The 27,653-nt window shown below is 36.0% G+C and overlaps 1 protein-coding gene across 1 annotated transcript in view; it reads right to left on the reverse strand.

The window, feature by feature from the left end:
• The window catches only part of ATRNL1 (attractin like 1), a 730,282-nt gene that overhangs the window by 198,794 nt on the left and 503,835 nt on the right, over window positions 1-27,653 (reverse strand). The window contains exon 27 of the mRNA XM_060100355.1: window positions 11,439-11,546. Within this exon, the coding sequence (XP_059956338.1) occupies window positions 11,439-11,546 (108 nt within the window). The remainder of the gene's footprint in view (window positions 1-11,438; window positions 11,547-27,653) is intronic.

Genomic DNA, 27,653 nt, shown 5'->3' on the forward strand with positions numbered 1-27,653 from the left:
AAAAGAGGAGATGGAAAACACTAAACAGAGATTAAGAGATTTTGAAGGTAGAATGAGAAGATCTGACATCCATCTAATCAGAATCTTAGGAGAACACAGAAAATGGAGGAGAGTAAAACTCAAATGGATAATAACTGAGAATTTTTAGTAGTAAACAAAGACTTTGAATCCTCAGACCTAGAAAACACAAAATCTTCCAAGAAGGATAAATACAAATAAATTTATGCTTAGGAAAATCATGGTAAAACTGCAGAACACCAAAGACAAAGAGATTTTAAGTCACTGGTAAGAAAAGCTAGATTTGCTACAAAAGGATTACAATTATACTGTCAGAAGATTTCTCAGCTGCAACAGTGGAAGTCAAAAGCCAGAACAATTTTCATATAAACAAAATGTTTGAGTATGGCACTCCTACTGCAAAGAAACTGGATGCTTGATAATGTGTATTTCCAAAACATTTCTTAGATTGCAAGCAATGGGGATGCTCCAAGGCTGGAGTGAAACTGAAGAGGCAGGCAGTGGGATGCAAGCTAAGAGTCTGTTATCAGAAGACATGTGCCAAAGCAATTTCTAAAGATTAATAATAGGAAGATGGAAACATTTCAGAAGGAAGCTCTGAATGCAAAGAACAGTGAGCTTAGAAAATAGTGACTATACAGGAAAATTTAAACACATATTGATCGTGTAAAACAGCAACAATACTAATGTTTAATTCAAGGGGTGACAAAACTCATAGAACTACAAATAAGATAACTGTGACATATAAAATGAAAACAAGATTTATATTGTTTTTAGGACCTTTTATTGTTTGGGAAGAGCTCATTATTTTCAGACTGAAACTATGCCTGCTAGAATTTTAAGAGTAATCATCAAAAGAGGAGAAAGAGTGTATAATATGCATATCAGTTGAGGAGAAAAGGAAATATTGATTTTTAAAAATCTTCGATTCAAGAGAAGGCCAGCAAAGAAGGAAAAATAATTAAAAATTCAGGATAAATAGAAAGCAAAAGTAATGTCTGAAAATATTACTAAACCAGTTTGATTAGTAGAAAAAAATAGAGAAAATATAACATTTTAATAGCAATATCCAGAAGGGAAATATCTGTCACAGAAAATTACAAACATTTAATATATGTGATTTATAAATAAGAAGCAAAAAATGTTCCAAGAGAAGGATGAAGAAATATACTGAATAAGCTATGAATCATTTCCAAATTTTCTGTGACTAATATAGAATTTCTTGTGTAATCAGATTACTATCAGTAAATGCTATTAAATAGAAGAGGACATGGGAATAATAGCCAATAAAATGAACTAGGAGAAATACAGATGGTTAAAGACAATATGAAAATATTTGATTTTGCTAATAATAAGAAATCTGAAGGAGAATATAACATTTCATATTTCAAATTATCAAAATTGTTTTTTAAATGCTTTAAAAATCATTTTTGACAAAGATGCAGGAAAACAGGAATTCTCGTTCTTTGTTAAAGGTAGTTTGAAAAAGAACATTTCTGGAAAGTAAGTAAGCAATATATCTCAAGATCCATGAAAGGTCATAATTTTTGATCTAGCAGTTTACCTTTTATAGGTTAGGATCAAGAGTTATGTATGAACATTAATTAAAGCCTTATTTATAATAGTTTGAAATTAGAATCAAACTAATTGAAAATAAAACAGCCAAATAAATTATGTTATACTACAAAACAACATGGCATTTTAAAATCAAACTTAGAAGTGCAAAATGTTCTTATTATACTACCTGGTGAGAAAAACAGAATGCAAAACCACATATAGAATATACTTTCGATTCTGTAAAAATACATATATGCAAGAGAAAATATTGCGGGAAGGAAATAAAAGTTCTGGCAATAGATATTTATGAATGGAATACTTTAATTTTGATTATTTCTGCATTTTTTCTACAATGAGGATTTATTATTTTTATAATCAGAACATTGATAATAAATGTTAATAAAATAATTAAAATATTAAGTATCACAAGACAGCTATAAATCTCTGAAAAATAAGAAACCCAGGAAATCCTCAGTCCAACCATTGAAACTACTGTCCATGAAGATGCCAGGCCAGGAGTGAAATGCCAGAGGGGCCACTGGCTCTACCCATCAGCAGAGAACAGGGCTCACACTGCTCTGGGAGCAAAGCCAACAATGCTCTTAACATGAGAGATGCTCACTGTGCCTGGCCTTGATTTAAACAATGTGCCCGTCACCTTTTTTCTTATGTAGTGTACTAGGCTGAACTGTCTCAATTACTCATGACTATATGAGCATCTACATAAATGTTAAGTAATTCTATGCTTATAAATAGCTTTACAAGAAAAAATATTCCAGAGATACGTTGGGGCCTAAAATGTATTCTCAATTTGAACTAAAATCAGAATATTTAAGAATTCTGTGAAAAAGAAATTTCTTGGGCCAATCTGAGATACGAACCCTGCTCTTGCTCTACTGGTGACTAAACTGTGATCTTCACCACAGGTCTTAAGCTCACAGAGCCTCAGTTTCTTCAATAGTAAATAGGACAAACAAAATCTGCTTCAGGTTTTATAAGATTGACCTAGGTTCACATGAGATTGAGACAGTACATGTAAATAAACTTTGAAAAATAGTATCTTAAACTCAATTTGAGCACTTCACTTGTTCCCATGACCTACGAAGCTCAAGTTGAAGCTCCTTACCTTGGCATATAAGTCCTCATCTCTATTGTTTGGAAAGCACTCTCTAGCACATGCTTGGTGAACACCTAAGCACTAATTTTGTAGAATATAACCCAATGGTCATCTACATTTTCAAAAATTGAAATGTGGATAAATTAATTATGATGCGTAAAAAGGTTAACAGGGCAGTCCAGAATATGTACAATAGGCATAAGAGGTTTTGTTCCCTAAAACAGAAATGATGATTGAAAACATTCATGTTAAATACCTGGCAAGATTTCAAGCCCCCAAATATGCAGTCAATATAAGGGCCTAAAACTTAAGGGAAAAAACCTTCACATTTTATATTTTCACTCTATTGTTGGTTTTATTTTTTCCTGTTAAAAAAAAGCCATGCATGCCATTACAGAAAGGACAATACAGATATGCAAAAAGAATAACTCATATATACTACCCACCTAGATACAACTATTATTAAGAATCTATTAGACCAGATCCTTTCCAATGTTTATCAAAAATTAGATCACAATGTATATACCATTTTGTAAAATATAATAAATTAACTAACAAATTCTTTAGTTTTGGCCATTAAAGTGGTTTCCAGTTTTTCAATATTAGAGGTAGAAGAATAATTGGCTAAAAAAATTAAAAATAAAAATAGAAACAAAGAATAATATCCCAGCAAAAACTGTCAATGACAATTGAGGACTCATATAAGTTTATAAAACTGCCAACTCCCTCCCTCCTTCCTTCCTACCACTACTCTTCCCCCAAATACCCATGAACAGGGAATGTACATTCTTTTTTTTTTTTTTTTTTTTTGCGGTATGCGGGCCTCTCACTGCTGTGGCCTCTCCCATTGCGGAGCACAGGCTCCGGACGCGCAGGCTCAACGGTCATGGCTCACGGGCCCAGCCGCTCCGCGGCATGTGGGATCTTCCCAGACCGGGGCACGAACCCGTGTCCCAGGCATCGGCAGGCGGACTCTCAACCACTGCGCCACCAGGGAAGCCCGGGGAATGTACTTTCTTCACATCGTCATCATTTCAACATAATGGGCTATAAATTAACTTGTTTGTGATCAAACTGTATGCTATACTTTTCATGTGACACCAGATCTAACAAGCCTAGTCAATCTAAGTCACTTAAGGGGCTCTAGGTTCTTTTACCTCATTTTCTCATGGTTGCTATCAGTTACCTAGGAGAAGCATATATTTTGTTGTTTGAGAGGGTTTACTACGAGAGAATGTGACTATTCCTCTCAATGAGTAAGTACAGCAGCCTCAGAAGTTTTAGAGCTATTACAGTGCCAGTTAAAGAGAGAAAATCCTGTCTTATTTTCTATTTGGATTTTACAAACACAAAGGCTTTCAAAATGAGAACGTTATACTCACAATGACTTTAAAAGCGAAGTCCAGAATCTGACCACTTCTCATCACTTTTACTGCTATGACCCTGGTCTAGCCTCTCACCACCATTATCCCTTGCCTGGATTCCTACAGTAGCCTCGGAACAAGTTTCTCTCCCTCTATTCTTGCCCTAGTAGCAGAAACTTTGGGTTGATTTACACTCCCCCCCATGCCCCGGCCGCCCAGTTACCATGTCAGTTTTCCACTAACTTCTAATGCCAAAGCCCTCATTTCTTTGCCTGAGGGCTTCCTCTGGCCTTCTGGGAAGTGGCCTTCAACCAGTGATTGGAGGGAGGTGAGGAACTGTCCTGGTGTCTGTAGTCTGACATGCATTTTACCCTGACTCCCAGAGTCTCCCCGATGGGATTAAGCCCTAGTTGTCCATAGTGGTACTGACTGCTTTCCATTCCCTTTCTCATGGCTCCATTTCCCTACCAGCATATTCTTCAAATGAACCAATTCCTTGTCTTACCGTCTGCTTCTCAGGAAACTATACAATATCACCTTTCAAACTATTCTCAACCCAAAAGGCAGAGTGATCTTTCTAGAAACAGATTACATCAGTCCTCTCTCAAAAGCCTGCAATTGGTTCTCTCCCTTTCACTTAGGATTGAAAGTCAAGATCCTTACAAAGGTCTACAAGGCCCTATATCATCTGCCTCCTCCTGCACCTGCCCCCACCCTATGCCTGCTGTTCCATGAACTTGCCCGGCATGCCCACCTTAGGGCCCCTGCTCTAGCCATTGCCTTAGCCTGGAACACTTTTCCCTAGGAATCTGCTGCCTGGTTAACTCCTTCACCTCTTTCAAGCCTTGCTCAGGTCTCATCTTCTCAATGAGGTCACCCTGACCACCACCCTATTCAATAGAGCACACTCTCCCCACCTCCACAAAGCACTCCCCAAACCCTTATCCTGCTTTATTTTTTCCTGTTCCATTGTACTTACCACCTCTTAACATATTAAATAACTTACTTTCCTTGTTAGAATATAAACTCCATGAGGACAGGGTTCTTTGTTTCGTTCCCTGATGTTTCTCAAGTGTTTATTAGAGCAGTGCCTGACATATATGGAACATTCCATAAAAATCTGTTAAACAGTTACCATACATTATCATGCTATTACTTGGTGGAAGAAACTGATAAATATATACTATATAGGTCACAAGGTCACCACAAAAATAACCCTTTTTTTTTTTCTGCCATGCTGTGCAGTATGTGGGACCTTAGTTCCTCGACCAGGGATAGAGTCCCGTGCCCACTGCAGTGGAAGCATGGAGTCTTAACCACTGGACCTCCAGTGAAGTCCTAAAAATAACCCTCTTTTAAAAACAAGTTTAAATCCAACTAATAAATTGTGTTTATATATAAATTTACATTCTAAGTGCATTTATTAAATTTTAATAATGTATTTTGTCAGAATAATTTAGAAAAATACAATGATTCAGATTTTTAAACATAATTTATAGGGGGATTATTCATACTATAACTTTTTTTTTTTACTCATGAAGAGTTTTACACCTAGGGTTTATACAAAGTTCTTGTGAAGAGTGATACTCCTCATTCATTAAAAAATATAATTAACTTATATATAAAATTTTCAGGAACACATCTACTTCATAGAATAGGACATTCTGGTGTATAGTACCATTACCTACAGATGTATGAAAGGTAATTAATTTCATATTATATCTTACATTCTCCCTCTGACTGTACAGATTTGGAACTCAGAGTGGCACATGAGTCCAATTTAATTTAAAAGGAATCCACTCCTGAAATTACCACATTATGAATACTCAATGAATATTTACAGAATAGTAATAGCCAGCTTACTTATGGCTTTGTGTTGAATTTAATCACTGAATTTTAAGAAAAACCCAGCAGAGGAACTTTACAATTACTTTAATTTTCTAGGTTTAAATAAAGTCCTTAATGTTATTTCAGAATAGGCCTAGGCTTCAGAATTTGCTGTGTAAGCAGATCAATAAACCACATCATACTAAGTTATGTACATAAAAAAGAGCAATTTGGAACAGCTTCCAGTGTACTGTGACAATGGAAAATAAACCTCACATATAAATGTATATGTACACATATGTATGTGTATATACAGCAGATAGATAACTTCTACTTAGTAGTAATTATTACAAAATGCTTAGAAAAGGAGAAAACAAAATATAATTTTAAACTTTATGCTTCTACCTCTATTATTTTCTAAAGTATGTCAAAGAAAGAAATTAGCATTAGCTGCTGATATTTACTTCTGATGTTTAACTTTTACAGGAAGAAGTAAACAATTTAAGATCTAAAAACAATCTACTGAAGAACAGTATTTTCAACCTGAATTCAAAAAAAAAGTTCTAAGTTGTCAATTTACTTGAGATTATTAGACATGTGAATATAGGGAACGTTAAATATCAGAAATCATAATTATTTATCAAGATGAAGGAAACCTGGTACTGAACTTAGGGTTTTGAGGATGGAGGATAAAGGCACTCAATTAACAAAACTACCACCTTAATAAAGTGAATGTTAAAATACTATATGTTCTCCTAAATTGATCTACAGATTCAACACAATCCCTATCAAAGTACTAACAGGCTTCTTTGCAGAAACTGACAAACTTATCCAAAAAGTCATGTGAAAATTCAAAGGACCCAGAAGAGCCAAACAATCTTCAAAAAGAAGAAAGTTGGAGGACTTACATTTTCTAATCCCAAAACTTACTACGAAACTATAGAAATCAAAATAGTGCTGTACTGTCATATGATAGACCTATAGATTAATGGAATAGTATTGAGATTACAGAAATAAATTCTCACATTTATGATCAATTGATTTTCAATGAGATTCCCAAGATCATTCAATGGAGAAAGAAAGTCTTTTCAACAAGGAATGAAAAATTACCATATTACCCAGAAATTCCATTATTCGTTACATACCCAAAAGAAATGGAAACAAAACTTGTACACAAATATTCATAGTAGCATTTTTCAAAATATCCAAAAAGTAGAAACACTCCAGATATCCATCAACTGATGAGTGCAAAAACAAAATATGCTATATCGATAAAATCGAATATTATTTGGCAATAAAAAGAATGAAGTACAATACATGCCACAACATGGATGAAACTTGAAACTATAAGGCTAAGTAAAAGAAGCTAGTCACAAAAGACTATGTATTGCATGATTCCATTTATATGAAATGGAATGAAAATATACTAGAGGAAAACTCATAAGGACAAAAAGCAGATTAGGGCTAAGAGAGAGGCTTGGCAAAAAAGGGAGGGGGTGGTTGACTGCTAAAGGGAACGGGGTTTCTTTTGGAGATGAAATCAATTTTTGAAAATGTTCTAAAATTGATTTCTGATGATGGTTACACAACTGTATATATACTAAAACCCATCAAATTTTACAATTTAAATGGGTGAATTGTATGGTATATGAATTACATTTTAATAAAGCTGTTTCCAAAAAACTAACAATACTATACATTGATAAGTAGAACCTGATCCCCAGATAAAAAGGGCTTTCTAAATGGGAGTATGCAGGTAGGTATTTTTCTTCTTTGAGGTTTTGAATTTAAGTTTTAGAAAATAAGCGATACAAAAGAAATAGAGGCACACGAGTTATTCATATAACTGAATAATAATAAAAGAGAAAATAATAATACCAACATTAACATAAAGCTTTATGGAATACAAAGCACTTGCACATACGGTCCTGCAGCCAAAAAATGACAAGCCAGAATGAGGCACTTGTCCCTCCCCTGAGTTCAAACAGAGAGATAACATATAAGAAATCAGAAGGTTGATGACTCTCAGGACACACTCAGAGGTTAATACAAAGTCTTGAAGAAACACTAGGAAAGACTGAAAGTGATTAGGACTCTTGTAGGGAGGAAATGGTGACCTGTATTAGAAGAGGACTGGAGTCCACGTTGTCCTGGGTGGACTGATGCCTACCCTGCCTGCTGTGGGGCAGAAAAGCATCAGAACCAAGCCAGTGCCAGCCCAAGGCTGCAAACTAATGACGGAGGAGCTCTAGAGCTCTGCTAGGGTGAGGGATCCTACAGCCACACTAGCAGGAGGCTGGACAACTCCTAAGCATTCACTTCTCCCCACTTCAGCTGCTGACCTGGCAATTATACCAGAGGGAGGCTACCATCCGATAATAATGCGTGGGAAAGAAGTACTAGATAGAAAGTTCTCTGCAGTGAAAGGGACACCCGTGGCAAATGAGCGGTAGTGCTTGAGCCCAGATTATTCATTATGAGCAGCTTCCTCACCTCCAACCTCTAAATTACCTATAAGAGCACAATCTAGAGTCAAGGATATTATGCCTATTTTTAAGTAGATCTTAATGACAAAATACGTGTTAATAGAATAACATAAGAGTGAAAAAAAGACTGTAAGCACCATGAAAGAAATAGAAAAATGAAACAGTCTATACTAAAGGATGGTAAATATGAAACAATATTTAAATTAAATATAATAAATGGTTTCATTTCAGAAAAGTAAGGGAGGGTATTAGAAATATGAACCATAAACAAGCAGTTATGAAGAAAAATCACTTGCAAGTATTAACAACAAAATATGTAATTGTTGAAATGAAGTAAATGAATGGGTTAAACAGCAGAAAAGATACAATCTAAGAAAAAAATTGTATACTGGAATACCAGGTTGAGGAGTGTTCCCAGAGGCATCAGTAAGAGATTAAAAAAGCGGAAATAATAAGAGAAAAGCTATGAAATATAGATGGTAACAGAAGGATCAAGAGTATCTAATAGGAATTCCAGGAGAGAAAATAGAGTAATAAATATTTAAAGAAATAGTAAAAAAGATTAGCCAGAACTGTACAAAGTTACAGGTCTGCAGATTTAAAGGGTACATAGAGTGCCAAATAGGATCATATTTATATATCAGAGAGAAATTTAAGAACACTGAAAAACAAGAGAAAATTCTGAAAGATTCCAAAAAGAAAATGGAGCTCATTGGTAAAGGACAAAGAATCAAACTGACACCAGACTTGAGACAATGAAGTAATATCTTTAAAGTTTTGAAGACAACTTTGAAACAAAAATTTATATCTAATTAAACTATTATTTACATGTGAGGACAAGATCAATATATTGGTATATAGGTATTTAAGGTCTGAAATACATAAAGTTTCTCTTTGAAGAAAATATTTGGAGGATTTACTTTAGTGACAAGTGAAAGAAATGCATGAGCAAGCAACTAGACACAAAAAGTAAAGGAGAGTAAAGGTGGTTCATTGTTATTTAAATATGCTGTGATGCAGAAAAAGTGCACCTATAATATCTGGGTCAAAAATTCCAGGCAGTATTAACACAGGGTGGGAGAAACAGAGAGAGCTGAAAGCATGCTAAAGTAATAACTGTGTTTGAGATGGGCAGGGAAGGAATTTGTATTAATAAGCTTTAGACACCGATAGAGAAAAATAGTCATTTGTATCTTGGTAAGTAAGGGATACCTACCAGAAACATAGGAATAGAGTATTTAATACTCAGTTTAGTAGAAGAAAATCAATTTATCCAAAAGAAGCTGTGAAAAAGAACCAAAAAGAAGCAAGGCCAGTAACAACAACGATGACCAACACACACACACACACACACACACACACACACATCAGAGTAGCTAAAATGACCCTTGGTAGACCAGTAATTATTGTCAACGTAAACAGATTAAATTTACCAATCAAAAGACAGAAACACAGAGTGACCGAGTGACCAGGAAAATAAAAAGCTAACAGTCTTTTCTACAAGGGATAGGTGTAAAACAAAAGGGTACAGAGAAGTTGGGAATAAAGAAATAAAAGAAGGACTACCAGGCAAATATGGGGGAAAAGAAAGTAGAGGTAGAACTTTTTAAACTCTACAAAATAAATTTAAGGTTATAAAAACACCTGAGAATACTTTCTTGAACACTATTAAGCAGCGACTGACCAGCTATGATGATACATAGTTATTACATTTGTTTCTTAAGTTTATGAGTTTTCTAGTTCTTTGATTATTCCTTTTCTACCTCGGCCTGCATATGTATCGTTTACATTCGTTTGTCTCTTTTCACTTGAGTTTTAGCAGCATTTGAGAATGTTTTAAACAAGTGAGGAGAAAAAGGAAGCTAGATTCAAACAGTTCAGGTTTTCTATTTGTTAAAGGTTCCATACTAAAGTTATTTGAAACTAAGGGTCAAAATGAAATCAAAGCACTTACTGTAAAATTAGAAATTAGAGCACTTCTCCCTAAGTAATTGAAGATATACCTATAAATTTTCTAATGTTCTAAGCTTCCATGGCAACCTGTGATCTAGAGTAGTAAAAACTCAAGTACACAAAAGCTATTAATAAAAAAATTTCATAGAGAAATGCCCTCTAAAATCTGGTCCTTTGTATAGCATCCATGAGGTCTGACTTTATTTTTTTCAGAATGACCAAAAATTCTATGGACAAAATCAATTATATTTGTATTTCGATATTTGGAGGAATCTATTTTTATATTCCTTGCTTTCCTCAAAGAAAAGCAAAGTCTAAAAATAGCAACATGAAGTTAATCACAAAAGGGTACTTTTTAAAAAGCGAATAAAATATTTCAATTGTATAGTATTTTTTAATCTTCCTGCTTAAACATCTTACCACATATGAAATATAAATTAAAAAGGTCAGCACACAATAAAATTACTATGCCTCAAAATGCTTTGATTAGACATTAATCACAATGTGTGGATTTTTCCTCTTTGGGGGTTATTATTTTCAGAAATTTCATGCATTACTTCAGGATTCTAATATCACATTTACTTGCACATAATCGTTTCTCTTTCACCATACTCTATTTCTGCATTTGCAATAAAAGCATATACTAATACAGCCATCATAAAAAATATTCATTATATTCTACAATTCTCAATGTTCAAAAAGTGAAACTATGTAATTAAAATGCAACTCATCTCCACCCACCTTTTATAGCCAACTTTGTTAATAAAGAATGATGTGAATTGTTAACTGAGGGGCACTGAGCACTCCAAGGACTAAATACAGGCACTGTGTCTCTTCCATCATACCTATATCTTAAATTCCTTCAGCTCCTATTTATCAGGGAAGGGCTGCCAGGTGAGCGGTCTGTCACTTGCCTAGACTAATAGATTCTCCAGTGGCTTCTGTTACAGCTCATGTCATACTATTAAAACTATGTGCCTTGAAAATGGCATAACATATGAATCTTGTCAAGTCTAGATAATCAGACTCTGTTTGGCTTCACAAGCAGATGCAGCTTAGAGAAGTAATATACATATGCAAATCACAGCGGTCCCCTTTCAGCACCACTGTTCCTACCTCTAATGACCCTCGCAGAAAGTCTGTTTGTTCAGCTCCCACTTCCAGGGCTACATCAACAGAAGCAAAGGGACGGCTGGCCATCTGCTGTCGTTCTCGAAGCAGTTGCTGGAAGGGGTTAAAAATCACTTGTTTTAAAACATGTTAAATTCAACAATATCTAGTTCCATTTTGAACAAAATGGCATTCAAAATTGAGAAATCATCTAATACACATACTCATATCTAGATCATTAAAAATGAAAATTATTTTCTCCCCATGGCCTGGGTTATATTTCCATAGAGGCTTTAAATGTATGGTGCCTCCAAAGAACATTTCCCCTGACCTCCATCCCACAAGCCTAATGAAATGTACTCAAAAGCACTTGGAAAACTTCAGATGAGAGCTGCTACTTAAGTAAAAAGTGCTATTATGATGATGGCTATGCCAAGTTTTCCCACTCAGAGTAACTCATGCTTTTGTCTTAGCTGAAAGCAAGTAACACTAAAAATGTTTAAGAAAAGATAATCAAAAGTTGTCAAAATGCATTAATAGAGATTAAAGGAACATATACCTGCCCAGACTAAGCCTTGTAAGTCATCAAGATTCCCTGTCAATTGCAGGAATTGTTATTGTCAGTGTTTTCAACCTTATTCAAAGCCTCTGTTCATTATTTAAATGTTCATTATTTAAATGAGGAATGATTAGTAGGTTGCAAAACATGTGTGCCAGGGCTTCTAAAACACTTCCGGATATTTGTTTCTTTCTATTTGTGTCTCTTCTGGGCTTTGCTCAAACTAAAACCAATAAACCAGCAAGTCCCAACCAAGTACCCAGCTAATTTATATTTCTGCCTCTCCTTGTAATTATAATATTCATTAAACCATGATAAGAAAAAATTAATGACCAGCACTAGGTATTGCAAATCTTGCCCTTCTCATTCTACACAGCTAATAAAATTATTATTAAATATTAAAAGTGGATGAGCAATGTAATTAAATACTCTTTCAAATGAGAAGAAAATCATATCATTGAAGAAAGGCAAAATCCTTGAACACAATAAATGGCTTCATTATTCACACAGATTTTTAAAGATTCACTGGAAGTAACTTAAAACATTAACAACTGGTCTTTGAATGTAAATGTATGTAGCACTGTGATGCATCATTCATAAAATTCCCTTTCAGATGACGAAGGAACAAAAGCCAATGCTTGATGGCAGTTTATTATTTAACATTTTTATTTTAACGCTTGTGACACAGCAGTAACAGTGTTCATGTAATGAGCATCTAAAATATAATTTAAGGCCCTGCTTTTATTATTAAAGTGGGAACATCTACTTGCTAATATGGGACAGAAATAATACAACTATAACTCAGTAGTAGTTTAAATTCTTAAATTATATGTATTTTGAGGAGTAATGAAGACATACTAAAAACATATTCAGAGTAAAAAGTAAATGTGATTTAAACAACCGAATTATTCAATTTAATATAAACTCAGATTTGTACTATTAAAAATACAGCTGCTGGAAACAGAATCTTGTTTGTGTCTCTCTCAATAGGAGTGGCCAATCGATCTGAATACCGTGTCTATGCAAAATGCAAACATAATGTTACTCCAAATACCAAGGGATGCTAAGTGTAGAAGACACAATGCTCTTTTTATCTGGTAAAAACATAAACACACACACATGCAAATATACAAACTGCCTTTGCTACCGTAATATAAAAATTCCCTTGAGAAAACTGTAAATTCTAGTTTGGATCTTAACATGATTTTCTAGTATCTGTATTAAAGTTTCTTCATTTGTGTTAGTTTTCCTTAGCTTATAAATGGCATCACATATAATTGATTTTTTTTAAAAAAATGAACACTTTCTCTTTCCTCATCTTACCTTTTCCCTACACCTAAAAGTAAAAGGTCTACAAAATATAATTAATGAATACTCAATACCACAAATTGTAATATAAGTCTATAAATATTCTACAGTCACTATATTTGACAAAGAATAGATTCCTCCGGAAAATAATGTATTACTGTGACCCCCACCACTCATAATAAAGAAAAATCAGTGATTGATACTTTTATTCATTTAAAAAAATGTACTATAGGATAGAAAGGCATTTAAAAAGATTCCAGTTTGTCTTCTGAGCTTTGAGTTTTCATCACTTTTTAAGAATTGAATGCTTATTACAGTACGCTTTACAAAGAATAAAAATATTTTTCTTGTCCAGGACCATAACACTGTAGTTTGTAAAATAAGACATGGCTAAATAATAATAATAAGAGCACAAGATAGTGTGCAGTAAAGGATATAAATAGGGAATTAGCCAAATGAATTCATTCCAGGTCACTTAGCAGAGGACTACTTCGAGGACTTTGGCTGACATTCTGACTTTGGGAAACTAATGCAAATGTTCTGACTGGGAAACTTAGGGAGGGTAAGTGATTTTGTCCTAAAACACTCTTGCTTTGATATGATGGCCCTAAAATAATAAAATGGAACAAAGTGAGATTCTCTTTGCTACTAAGTCCCTGGCTCTTAGCCATATCCTTAACAATTGTCCTTTCTCTTAGCAGTTAACATCTATATGCATTACTTCCTGAATTTTGCCCCTTCTATGTCAGAACAAAAGAGATATAAACGATATGCTTACAACTTAAATTCTGTCAAAATTCAGTGGAAATATTGACAGGCAAAATATGTAGACTCTGGAATTAGGACCTGTGTTTGAATATCAGTTTTTCCACTTTGTAGCTGTTTGACTTTAACCAAATTATTTAGACCTCTCAATGCCTCAAATATTCTCATCGTAAAGTTGGGCTATTAATAGTGTCTACACCTAGACCTCAGAGGACTTGTTTTGAATCCCAGCTTCTCCACCCATTACCTATTGTACCATCATCAAATTCCGTAGACTTTTCTAAGGCTTTTTGTTCCCTCTCTATAAAGGGGAATAGCAATAATATCAGAAGATTGGGACTAATAAGATAATGCACTTGCACTGCTCAACACAGAATCTAGCACATTGTGAGAACTCAGTAACGGTTCATTGGTACAATTATTATGTTAAATTTCAAGCACCAATTTTGTCTTTAAAGATGGCACACTAATTACCACAGGCCCATTTTCTTTGGCACTAGTGACATATTTTGCTCTATTAGTCTCCCTTTTAACAAATGTTGCAGATTTATGAGACAGTTGGAAAATGTCATGACTGTGGTAAAATGAATTTAGATTTGGAACTGCTTTCTGCCATTTGTGACTAAGAATGATAAAAACTCAACCGAAAACTTATGAGGAAATATAGAGTACTTCCTTAAGAACTTTCAAAAATTGATTAACTTATTTTGTGATTGTGATTTTTATATAAAATGAAGTTTGACATTTTATATATAGATAAGAAGCCATATAACAGATGATTTATTTTATAACTAGTCTGCAGCTGCCAATTTTTTAGGAGAAAGAAAAGGCCAAAAGAACAAATTGATCATAATACAACAGATTATAATCATGTTGCGATAAACATTGTTGTACAGAACATTTTAAAATTATGCATGTTCTTAGTGTCATGTTTGTTATCTATAATAATTGTTTTATTATTCAAAATCTCTTACAAAACAAACCATCAAATTAAAAGTAATATGAAAATCCATGCTTAAATTTGGCAACTGGGGAGAGGGGATTAAGAGCGCTGCTTAAAGGAGCTCCACAGATGGGCGCGAGTCGCGGCTGAAAGCGCGGAGCCCAGAGACGGGCGTGGGACGCTGGGGCTGCTGTTGCCGCCGCCAAGAAGCCTGTGTGCGAGCGCAGGTCACTATCCACACCGCCCTTCCGGGAGCCTGTGCAGCCCGCCACTGCCGGGGTCCCGGGATCCAGGGGCGGCTTCCCTGGGAGAACGCACGGCGCGCCTCGGGCTGGTGTAATGTCACGCCGACCTCTGCCGCTGCAGGCTCGCCCCGCACTCCGTGCCCCTCCCTCACGCACCCCTCCCTCCCGCCCGGCCTGAGTGAGCCGGAGTCCCCGAAGAGGCTGCTCCTTTAACCCTGTCCTGTCTGAGCGAAGAACAGACGCCCTCCGGCGACCTACACGCAGTGGCGGGGCCAAATCCAAAGCTGAGACCCAGGAGCTGTGAGAACAAAGAAGAGAAAGGGAAACCTCTCCCAGCAGCCTGAGAAGCAGCGGATTAAAGCTCCACAATCAACTTCATGTACCCTGCATCTGTGGAATACATGAATAGACAACAAATCATCCCAAATTGAGGAGCCAGGAGTCAGTGCTGTGCCTCTGAGGTGGGAGAGCAAACTTCAGGACACTGGTCCACAAGAGACCTCCCAGCTCCACATAATATCAAACGGCGAAAATCTTCCAGAGATCTCCATCTCAACACCAGCACCCAGCTTCAGTCAACGACCAGCAAGCTACAGTGCTGGACACCCTATGCCAAACAACTAGCAAGACAGGAACACAACGCCACCCAGTAGCAGAGAGGCTGCCTAAAATCATAAAAAGTCCACAGACACCCCAAAACACACCACCAGACGTGGACCAGCCCACCAGAAAGACAAGATCCAGCCTCATCCACCAGAACACAGGCACTAGTCCCCTCCACCAGGAAGCCTACACAACCCACTAAACCAACCTTAGCCACTGGGGACAGACACCAAAAACAACGGGAACTACGAACCTGCAGCCTACAAAAAGGAGACCCCAAACACAGTAACATAAGCAAAATGAGAAGACAGAAAAACACACAGCAGGAGAAGGAGCAAGATAAAAACCCACCAGACCTAACAAAGGAAGAGGTAATAGGCAATCTACCTGAAAAAGAATTCAGAATAATGATAGTAAAGCTGATCCAAGATTCTATTTCCAAGATCCAAAATCTTGGAAATAGAATAGACAAAATGCAAGAAACAGTTAACAAGGACCTAGAAGAACTAAAGATGAATCAAGCATCAATTAAAAACACAATAAATAAAATAAAAAATACTCTAGATGGGATCAATAGCAGAATAACTGAGACAGAAGAATGGATAAGTGAGGTGGAAGATAAAATAGTGGAAATAACTGATGCAGAGCAAAATAAAGAAAAAAGAATGAAAAGAACAGAGGACAGTCTCAAAGACCTCTGGGACAACATTAAACGCACCAACATTTGAATTATAGGGGTTCCAGAAGAAGAAGAGAAAAAGAAAGGGACTGAGAAAATATTTGAAGAGATTATAGTTGAAAACTTCCCTAATAGGGAAAGGAAATAGTTAATCAAGTCCAGGAGGCACAGAGAGTCCCATACAGAATAAATCCAAGGAGAAATATGCCAAGACACATATTAATCAAACTGTCAAAAATTAAACACAAAGAAATCATATTAAAAGCAGCAAGGGAAAAACAACAAATAACACACAAGGGAATCCCCATCAGGATAACAGCTGATCTCTCAGCAGAAACTCTACAAGCCAGAAGGGAGTGGCAGGACATAATTAAAGTGATGAAGGAGAGGAACCTGCAACCAAGATTACTCTACCCAGCAAGGATCTCATTCAGATTTGATGGAGAAATTAAAACCTTTACAGACAAGCAAAAGCTGAGAGAGTTCAGCACCACCAAACCAGCTTTGCAACAAATGCTAAAGGAACTTCTCTAGGCAAGAAACACAACAGAAGGAAAAGACCTACAATAATGAACCCAAAACAATTAAGAAAATGGGAATAGGAACATACATATCGATAATTACCTTAAATGTAAATGGACTAAATGCTCCCACCAAAAGACACAGATTGGCTGAATGGATACAAAAACAAGACCCATATATATGCTGTCTACAAGAGACCCACTTCAGACCTAGAGACACATACAGACTGAAAGTAAGGGGATGGAAAAAGATATTCCATGCAAATGCAAACCAAAAGAAAGCTGGAGTAGCAATTCTCATATCAGACAAAATAGACTTTAAAATAAAGACTACTAGAAGAGACAAAGAAGGACACTACATAATGATAAAGGGATCAATCGAAGAAGAAGATATAACAATTGTAAATATTTATGCACCTAACATAGGAGCACCTCAATACATAAGGCAAATACTAACAGCCATAAAAGGAGAAATCGACAGTAACACAATCATACTAGGGGACTTTAACACCCCACTTTCACCAATGGACAGATCATCCAAAATGAAAATAAATAAGGAAACACAAGCTTTAAATGATACATTAAACAAGATGGACTTAATTGATATTTATAAGACATCCATCCAAAAACAAAAGAATACACATTTTTCTCAAGTGCTCATGGAACATTCTCCAGGATAGATCATATCTTGGGTCACAAATCAAGCCTTGGTAAATTTAAGAAAATTGAAATTGTATCAAGTATCTTTTCTGACCACAATGCTATGAAACTAGATATCAATTACAGGAAAAGAGCGTAAAAAATACAAACACATGGAGGCTAAACAATACACTACTTAATAACGAAGTGATCACTGAAGAAATCAAAGAGGAAATTAAAAAATACCTAGAAACAAATGACAATGGAGACACGACGACCCAAAACCTATGGGATGCAGCAAAAGCAGTTCTAAGAGGGAAGTTTATAGCAATACAATCCCACCTTAAGAAACAGGAAACATCTCGAATAAACAACCTAACCTTGTACCTAAAGCAATTAGAGAAAGAAGAACAAAAACATCCCAAAGTTAGCAGAAGGAAAGAAATCATAAAAATCAGATCAGAAATAAATGAAAAAGAAATGAAGGAAACGATAGCAAAGATCAATAAAACTAAAAGCTGGTTCTTTGAGAAGATAAACAAAGTTGATAAACCATTAGCCAGACTCATCAAGAAAAAAAGGGAAAAGACTCAAATCAATAGAATTAGAAATGAAAAAGGAGAAGTAACAACTGACACTGCAGAAATACAAAAGATCATGAGAGATTACTACAAGCAACTCTATGCCAATAAAATGGACAACCTGGAAGAAATGGAAAAATTCTTAGAAATGCACAACCTGCCAAGACTGAATCAGGAAGAAATAGAAAATATAAATAGACCAATCACAAGCACTGAAATTGAAACTGTGATAAAAAGCCTGCCAACAAACAAAAGCCCAGGACCAGATGGCTTCAAGGGTGAATTCTATCAAGCATTTAGAGAAGAGCTAACACCTATCCTTCTCAAACTCTTCCAAAATATAGCAGAGGGAGGAACACTCCCAAACTCATTCTATGAGGCCACCATCACCCTGATACCAAAACCAGGCAAAGATGTCACAAAGAAAGAAAACTACAGGCCAATATCACTGATGAACATAGATGCAAAAATCCTCAACAAAATACTAGCAACCAGAATCCAACAGCACATTAAAAGGATCATACACCATGATCAAGTGGGGTTTATTCCAGGAATGCAAGGATTCTTCAATATACGCAAATCAATCAATGTGATACACCATATTAACAAGTTGAAGGAGAAAAACCATATGATCATCTCAATAGATGCAGAGAAAGCTTCTGACAAAATTCAACACCCATTTATGATAAAAACCCTGCAGAAAGTAGGCATAGAGGGAACTTTCCTCAACATAATAAAGGCCATATATGACAAACCCACAGCCAGCATCGTCCTCAATGGTGAAAAACTGAAACCATTTCCCCTAAGATCAGGAATAAGACAAGGTTGCCCACTCTCACCACTCTTATTCAACCTAGTTTTGGAAGTTTTAGCCACAGCAATCAGAGAAGAAAAGGAAATAAAAGGAATCCAAATTGAAAAAGAAGAAGTAAAGCTGTCACTGTTTGCAGATGACATGATACTATACATAGAGAATCCTAAAGATGCTACCAGAAAACTACTAGAGCTAATCAATGAATTTGGTAAAGTTGCAGGATACAAAATTAATGCACAGAAATCTCTGGCATTCCTATATACTAATGATGAAAAATCTGAAAGTGAAATCAAGAAAACACTCCCATTTACCATTGCAACAAAAAGAATAAAATATCTAGGAATAAACCTACCTAAGGAGACAAAAGACCTGTATGCAGAAAATTATAAGACACTGATGAAAGAAATTAAAGATGATACAAATAGATGGAGAGATATACCATGCTCCTGGATTGGAAGAATCAATATTGTGAAAATGACTCTACTACCCAAAGCAATCTACAGATTCAATGCAATCCCTATCAAACTACCACTGGCATTTTTCACAGAACTAGAACAAAAAATTTCACAATTTGTATGGAAACACAAAAGACCCCAAATAGCCAAAGCAATCTTGAGAACGAAAAATGGAGCTGGAGGAATCAGGCTCCCTGACTTCAGACTATACTACAAAGCTACAGTAATCAAGACAGTATGGTACTGGCACAAAAACAGAAATATAGATCAATGGAACAGGATAGAAAGCCCAGAGATAAACCCACGGACATATGGTCACCTTATCTTTGATAAAGGAGGCAGGAATGTACAGTGGAGAAAGGACAGTCTCTTCAATAAGTGGTGCTGGGAAAACTGGATAGGGACATGTAAAAGTATGAGATTAGATCACTCCCTAACACCATACACAAAAATAAGCTCAAAATGGATTAAAGACCTAAACGTAAGGCCAGGCACTATCAAACTCTTAGAGGAAAACATAGGCAGAACACTCTATGACATAAATCACAGCAAGATCCTTTTGGACCCACCTCCTAGAGAAATGGAAATAAAGACAAAAATAAACACATGGGACCTAATGAAACTTCAAAGCTTTTGCACAGCAAAGGAAACCATAAACAAGACCAAAAGACAACCCTCAGAATGGGAGAAAATATTTGCAAATGAAGCAACTGACAAAGGATTAATCTCCAAAATTTATAAGCAGCTCATGCAGCTCAATAACAAAAAAACAAACAACCCAATCCAAAAATGGGCAGAAGACCTAAATAGACATTTCTCCACAGAAGATATACAGACTGCCAACAAACACATGAAAGGATGCTCAACATCTTTACTCATTAGAGAAATGCAAATCAAAACAACAATGAGATATCATCTCACACCAGTCAGAATGGCCATCATCAAAAAATCTAGAAACAATAAATGCTGGAGAGGGTGTGGAAAAAAGGGAACACTCTTGCACTGCTGGTGGGAATGTGAATTGGTACAGCCACTATGGAGAACGGTATGGAGGTTCCTTAAAAAACTACAAATAGAACTACCATATGACCCAGCAATCCCACTACTGGGCATATACCCTGAGAAAACCATAATTCAAAAAGAGACATGTACCAAAATGTTCATAGCAGCCCTATTTATAATAGCCCGGAGATGGAAACAACCTAAGTGTCCATCATTGGATGAATGGGTAAAGAAGATGTGGCACATATATACAATGGAATATTACTCAGCCATAAAAAGAAACGAAATTGAGCTATTTGTAATGAGGTGGATGGACCTAGAGTCTGTCATACAGAGTGAAGTAAGTCAGAAAGAGAAAGACAAATACTGTATGCTGACACATATATATGGAATTAAAAAAAATGTCATGAAGAACATAGGGGTAAGACAGGAATAAAGACACAGACCTACTAGAGAATGGACTTGAGGATATGGGGAGGGGGAAGGGTAAGCTGTGACAAAGTGAAAGAGCGGCATGGACATATATACACTACCAAACGTAAGGTAGATAGCTAGTGGGAAGCAGCCGCATAGCACAGGGAGATCAGCTCGGTGCTTTGTGACCGCCTGGAGGGGTGGGATAGGGAGGGTGGGAGGGAGACGCAAAAGGGAGGGGATATGGGAACAGATGTATATGTATAACTGATTAAATTTGTTATAAAGCAAAAAAGAAATTTGGCAACTGGGAATGGTCATTGAGTCTATCAAATATATGAAATGCTTCCATGTAATACTACTACTTCGAATATCGTATCATTCCCCAAAAGCTCATATTAATCACCTTTCCAACCACTGCGAAGGCTACAACTCTAATGGATTTCAGATAATAATCCTTAAAAACACGCACACTAAAGAAAACAGTAACTACCTCTGTTTCCAGTTGTCTTCCTATGTCTTTCCTCCTGTGTCCAGGTTCTATCTGTCCTCCCCCCACACCTCCAAATGTCCTTCTACTCCATCCAAATTTGAAGTGATCATCTCACCTACAAATTATTTATGATATTAGAGTGGCACTATTCCTTTAAATCTTCATGCTTTTCTGAAATCTTTAAGGCAAAAACTATTTTTTATTTGTTTTTTTATTCCCCACAGCACTTAGTTTGTAGTCAAGAGTATTTGATGAACAATGAATGACTGACTTAAAGTATAGAAATCTGTATCATCTGAATGTGACTGAAGGCAAGGTTTGATAAAACTTATTTTAATTGTGAAAAAACCTTTAAAAATATATGTCCTCTGATATTCTAGAATTTATGTTTATGCTCAAATCTAACTGGATATTCATTTTTTTAGAATGGGTAATTTTGTGGATGCAAGAAATCACTATCAGGTTTTTTTATTTCTCTTCATCCACGTTATTGCAATACTGTAAATATTATGAAGAGAATTGCCAGAAAGTCATCATAATGCATTCATATTTTAATAGCAATTATTCCTAAGATTTTTGAAAGGTATAAAAGGAGCAATCAAAATGATTTAGTCATTATTCCTGAGCTTACATAATAAAATTTACAAGAAGTTTGAATTAGCGATGAAGCAACATTTCATGAGACTATTTCTATTATTAACACAAACACTTTTAACATACAGGAATATAAGTAAAAAACCAAGTTTGGGCTTTTGGTGGTAGGATGGTGTGAGGAAATAAAGAGAAGTGGCAACATCTCTTTGCATCAGTGAATTAGGAAACCATGATATTCCATCATTTTATAACTAAATCTGCAAGGCACAAGCTTACTCAGATTTTCTTCATTGTTTGAAAGCAAAATGTCCTCAATTGTCAAATGGCCACAGCAGATTTTCAAGGCAGGTTGTTCAGGTATGCAGGGTTGTTGTTTGAGCAGTAATGTGTCAAAAACAAAACCTACCTTTCCTCTCATCAAGCCTGCTACCAGACAGAGGAAGAAAAGAGGAATAATGGAATAATAATAATAAATGCTAAGACATTATATCAGTTTAAAACCTACTCATGTCCACGAGAAGGCAGACAGCAGAAACAAGAAAACTACAGTCCTGCAGCCTGTGGAACAAAAACCACATTCACAGAAAGATAGACAAGATGAAAAGGCAGAGGGCTATGTACCAGATGAAGGAACGAGATAAAACCCCAGAAAAACACCTAATAGAGTGGAGACAGGCAACCTTCCAGAAAAAGAATTCAGAATAATGATAGTGAAGATGATACAGGACCTCAGAAAAAGAATGGAGGCAAAGATCGAGAAGATGCAAGAAATGTTTAACAAAGACCTAGAAGAATTAAAGAACAAACACCTAGAAGAATTAAAGAACAAAGAAACAGAGATGAGCAATACAATAACTGAAATGAAAAACACACTAGAAGGAATCAGTACCAGAATAACTGAGGCAGAAGAATGGATAAGTGACCTGGAAGACAGAATGGTGGAATTCACTGCCACAGAGCAGAATAAAGAAAAAAGAATGAAAAGAAATGAAGACAGCCTAAGAGACCTCTGGGACAACATTAAACATAACAGCATTCGCATTATAGGGGTCCCAGAAGGAGAAGAGAGAGAGAAAGGACCCGAGAAAATATTTGAAGAGATTGTAGATGAAAACTTCCCTCACATGGGAAAGGAAATAGCCATGCAAGTCCAGGAAGCACATAGAGTCCCAGGTAGGATAAACCCAAGGAGAAACACACTGAGACACATACTAATCAAATTGACAACAATTAAAGACAAAGAAAAATCACTGAAAGCAGCAAGGGAAAAATGACAAATAACATACAAGGGAACTCCCATAAGGTTAACAGCTGATTTCTCAGCAGAAACTCTACAGGCCAGAAGGAAGTGGCATGATATATTTAAAGTGATGAAAGGGAAGAACCTACAACCAAGATTCCTCTACCCAGCAAGGATCTCATTCAGATTTGATGGAGGAATCAAAAGCTTTACAGACAAGCAAAAGCTAAGAGAATTCAGCACCACCAAACCAGCTCTACAACAAATGCTAAAGGAACTTTTCTAAGTGGGAAACATGAGAGAAGAAAAGGACCTACAAAAATACACCCATAACAATTAAGAAAATGGTAATAGGAACATACATATCAATAATTACCTTAAAGATGAATGGATTAAATGCTCCAACCAAAAGACACAGGTTTCCTGAATGGATACAAAAACAAGACCCATATATATGCTGTCTACAAGAGACCCACTTCAGACCTAGGGACACGTACAGACCAAAAGTGAGGGGATGGAAAAAGATATTCCATGCAAATGGATATCAAAAGAAAGCGGGAGTAGCAATACTCATATCAGATAAAATAGACTTTAAAATAAAGAATGTTACAAGAGACAAGGAAGGACACTACATAATGATCAAGGGATCAAACCAAGAAGAAGATATAACAATTATAAATATATATGCACCCAATACAGGAGCACCTCAATACATAAGGCAACTGCTAACAGCTATAAAAGAGGAAATCGACAGTAACACAATAATAGTGGGGGACTTTAACACCTCACTTACACCAATGGACAGATCATCCAAACAGAAAATTAATAAGGGAAAACAAACTTTAAATGACACAATAGACCAGATAGATTTAATTGATATTTATAGGATACTCCATCCAAAAACAGCAGATTACACTTTCTTCTCCAGTGCTCATGGAACATTTTCCAGGATAGATCATATCTTGGGTCACAAATCAATTCTTGGTAAATTTAAGAAGAGTGAAATCGTATCAAGTATCTTTTCCGACCACAACGCTATGAGACTAGATATCAATCACAGGAAAAAATTTGTAAAAAAATACAAACACATGGATGCTAAACAATACACTACTAAATAACCAAGAGATCACTGAAGAAATCAAAGAGGAAATCAAAAAATATCTAGACACAAATGACAATGAAAACACGACAACCCAAAACCTATGGGATACAGCAAAATCAGTTCTAAGAGGGAAGTTTATAGCAATACAAGCCTACCTCAAGAAACAAGAAAAATTTCAAATAAACAATCTAACCTTACACCTAAAGGAACTAGAGAAAGAAGAACAAACAAAACCCGAAGTTAGTAGAAGGAAAGAAATCATAAAGATCGGAGCAGAAATAAATGAAACAGAAACAAAGAAAACAGTAGCAAAGATCAATAAAACTAAAAGCTGGTTCTTTGAGAAGATAAACAAAATTGATAAACCATTAGCCAGACTCATCAAGAAAAAGATGGAGAGGCCTCAAATCAATAAAATTAGAAATGAAAAAGGAAAAGTTACAACAGACACTGAAGAAATACAAAGCATCCTAAGAGAGTACTACAAGCTACTCTATGCCAATTAAATAGACAACCTGGAAGAAATGGACAAATTCTTAGAAAGGTATAACCTTCCAAGACAGAACCAGGAAGAAATAGCAAATATAAACAGACCAATCACAAGTAATAAAATTCAAACTATGATTAAAAATCTTCCAACAAACAAAAGTCCAGTACCAGATGGCTTCACAGGTGAATTCTATGAAACACTGAGAGAAGAGCTAACACCCATCCTTCTCAAACTCTTCCAAAAAATTGCAGGGGAAGGCACACTCCCAAATTCATTCTATGAGGCCACCATCACCCTGATACCAAAACCAGACAAAGATACTACAAAAAAAGATTACAGACCTATATCACTGATGACTATAGATGCAAAAATCCTCAGCAAAATACTAGCAAACAGAATCCAACAACACATTAAAAGGATCATACACCATGATCAAGTGGGATTTATCCCAGGGGTGCAAGGGTTCTTCAATATATGCAAATCAATCAATGTGATACACCATAGTAACAGCTTGAAGAATGAAAACTATACGATCATCTCAATAGATGCAGAAAAAGCTTTTGACAAAATTCAACACCCATTTATGATAAAAGCTCTCCAGAAAGTTGGCACAGAGGGATCCTACCTCAACATAATAAAGGCCATATATGACAAACCCACAGCAAACATCATTCTCAATGGTGAAAAACTGAAAGCATTTCCTCTGAGATCAGGAACAAGACAAGGATGTCAACTCTCACCACTATTATTGAACATGGTTTTGGAAGTCCTAGCCACAGCAATCAGAGAATAAAAAGAAATAAAAGGAATACAAATTGTAAAACAAGAAGTTAAACTGCCACTGTTTGCAGATGACATGATACTATACATAGAGAATCCTAAAGATGCCACAACTAGAGCTAATCAATGAATCTGGTAAAGTTGCAGGATACAAAATTAATGCACATCTCCATCTCTTGCATTCCTATACACTAATGATGAAGAATCTGGAAGAGAAATTAAGGAAACACTCCCATTTACCACTGTAACAAAAAGAATAAAATACTTAGGAATAAACCTACGTAGGGAGACAAAAGACCTGTATGCAGAAAACTATAAGACACTGATGAAAGAAATTAAAGATGATACAAATAGATGGAGAGATATACCATGTTCTTGGATTGGAAGAATCAATATTGTGAAAATGACTCTACTACCCAAAGCAATCTACAGATTCAATGCAATCCCTATCAAATTACCAATGGCATTTTTTACAGAACTAGAACAAAAAATCTTAACATTTGTATGGAGACACAAAAGACCCTGAATAGCCAAAGCAGTCTTGAGAAAGAAAAGCAGAGCTGGAGGAATCAGGCTCCCAGACTTCAGACTATACTACAAAACTATAGCAATCAAGAAAGTATGGTACTGGCACAAAAGCAGAAATATAGATCAATGGAACAGGATAGAAAGCCCAGAGATAAACCCACGCACCTATGGTCAACTAATCTATGACAAAGGAGTCAAGGATATACCATGGAGAAAAGACAGTACCTTCAATAAGTGGTGCTGAGAAAACTGGACAGCTACATATAAAAGAATGAAATTAGGACACTCCCTAACACCATATGCAAAAATAAACTCAAAATGGATTAGAGACCTAAATATAAGACTGGATGGACACTATAAGACTCTTAGAGGAAAACATAGGAAGAACACTCTTTGACATAAATCACAGCAAGATCTTTTCTGATCCACGTCCTAGAGTAATGGAAATAAAAACAAAAATAAACAAATGGGACCTAATGAAAGTTAAAAGCTTTTGCACAGCAAAGGAAACCATAAACAAGACGAAAAGACAACCCTCAGAATGGGAGAAAATATTTGCAAATGAATCAATGGACAAAGGATTAATCGCCAAAGTACATAAACAGCTCATGCAGCTCAATATAAAAAAAAAAACAGGGTTTCCCTGGTGGCGCAGTGGTTGAGAGTCCGCCTGCTGATGCAGGGGACACAGATTCATGCCCCGGTCCGGGAAGATCCCACATGCTGCGGAGTGGCTGGGCCCGTGAGTCATGGCCGCTGAGACTGCACGTGATCCTCAAGGGGAGAGGCCACAACAGTGAGAGGCCCGCATACCACAAAAAACCCCAAAAAACCCCCCCAAAAAACAAATATCCCAATCAAAGAATGGGCAGAAGTCCTAAATAGACATTTCTCCAAAGAGACATACAGATGGCCAAGAAGCACATGAAAAGCTTCTCAACATCACTAATTATTAGAGAAATGCAAATCAGGACTACAATGAGGTATCACCTCATGCCAGTTAGAATGGGCATCATCAGAAAATCTACAAAAAACAAATGCTGGAAAGGGTGTGGAGAAAAGGGAACCCTCTTGCACTGTTGGTGGGAATGTAAATTGATACAGCCACTATGGAGGTTACTTAAAAAACTAAATATAGAATTACCATATGACCCAGCAATCCCACTACTGGGCATATACCCAGAGAAAACCATAATTTAAAAAGACACATGCACCCCAATGTTCACTGCAGCACTATTTACAATAGCCAGGATATGGAAGCAACCTAAATGCCCATTGATAGATGAATGGATAAAGAACATGTGGTACATATATACAATGGAATATTACTCAGCCACAAAAAAGAACGAAATTGGGTCATTTGTAGATACATGGATGGATCTAGAGACTGTCATACAGAATGAAGTAAGCCAGAAAGAGAAAAACACATATCGTTTATTAACACACATATGTGGAACCTAGAAAAA

This window comes from Mesoplodon densirostris, chromosome 1, assembly GCF_025265405.1.
Source record: "Mesoplodon densirostris isolate mMesDen1 chromosome 1, mMesDen1 primary haplotype, whole genome shotgun sequence".
Taxonomy (NCBI): domain Eukaryota; kingdom Metazoa; phylum Chordata; class Mammalia; order Artiodactyla; family Ziphiidae; genus Mesoplodon; species Mesoplodon densirostris.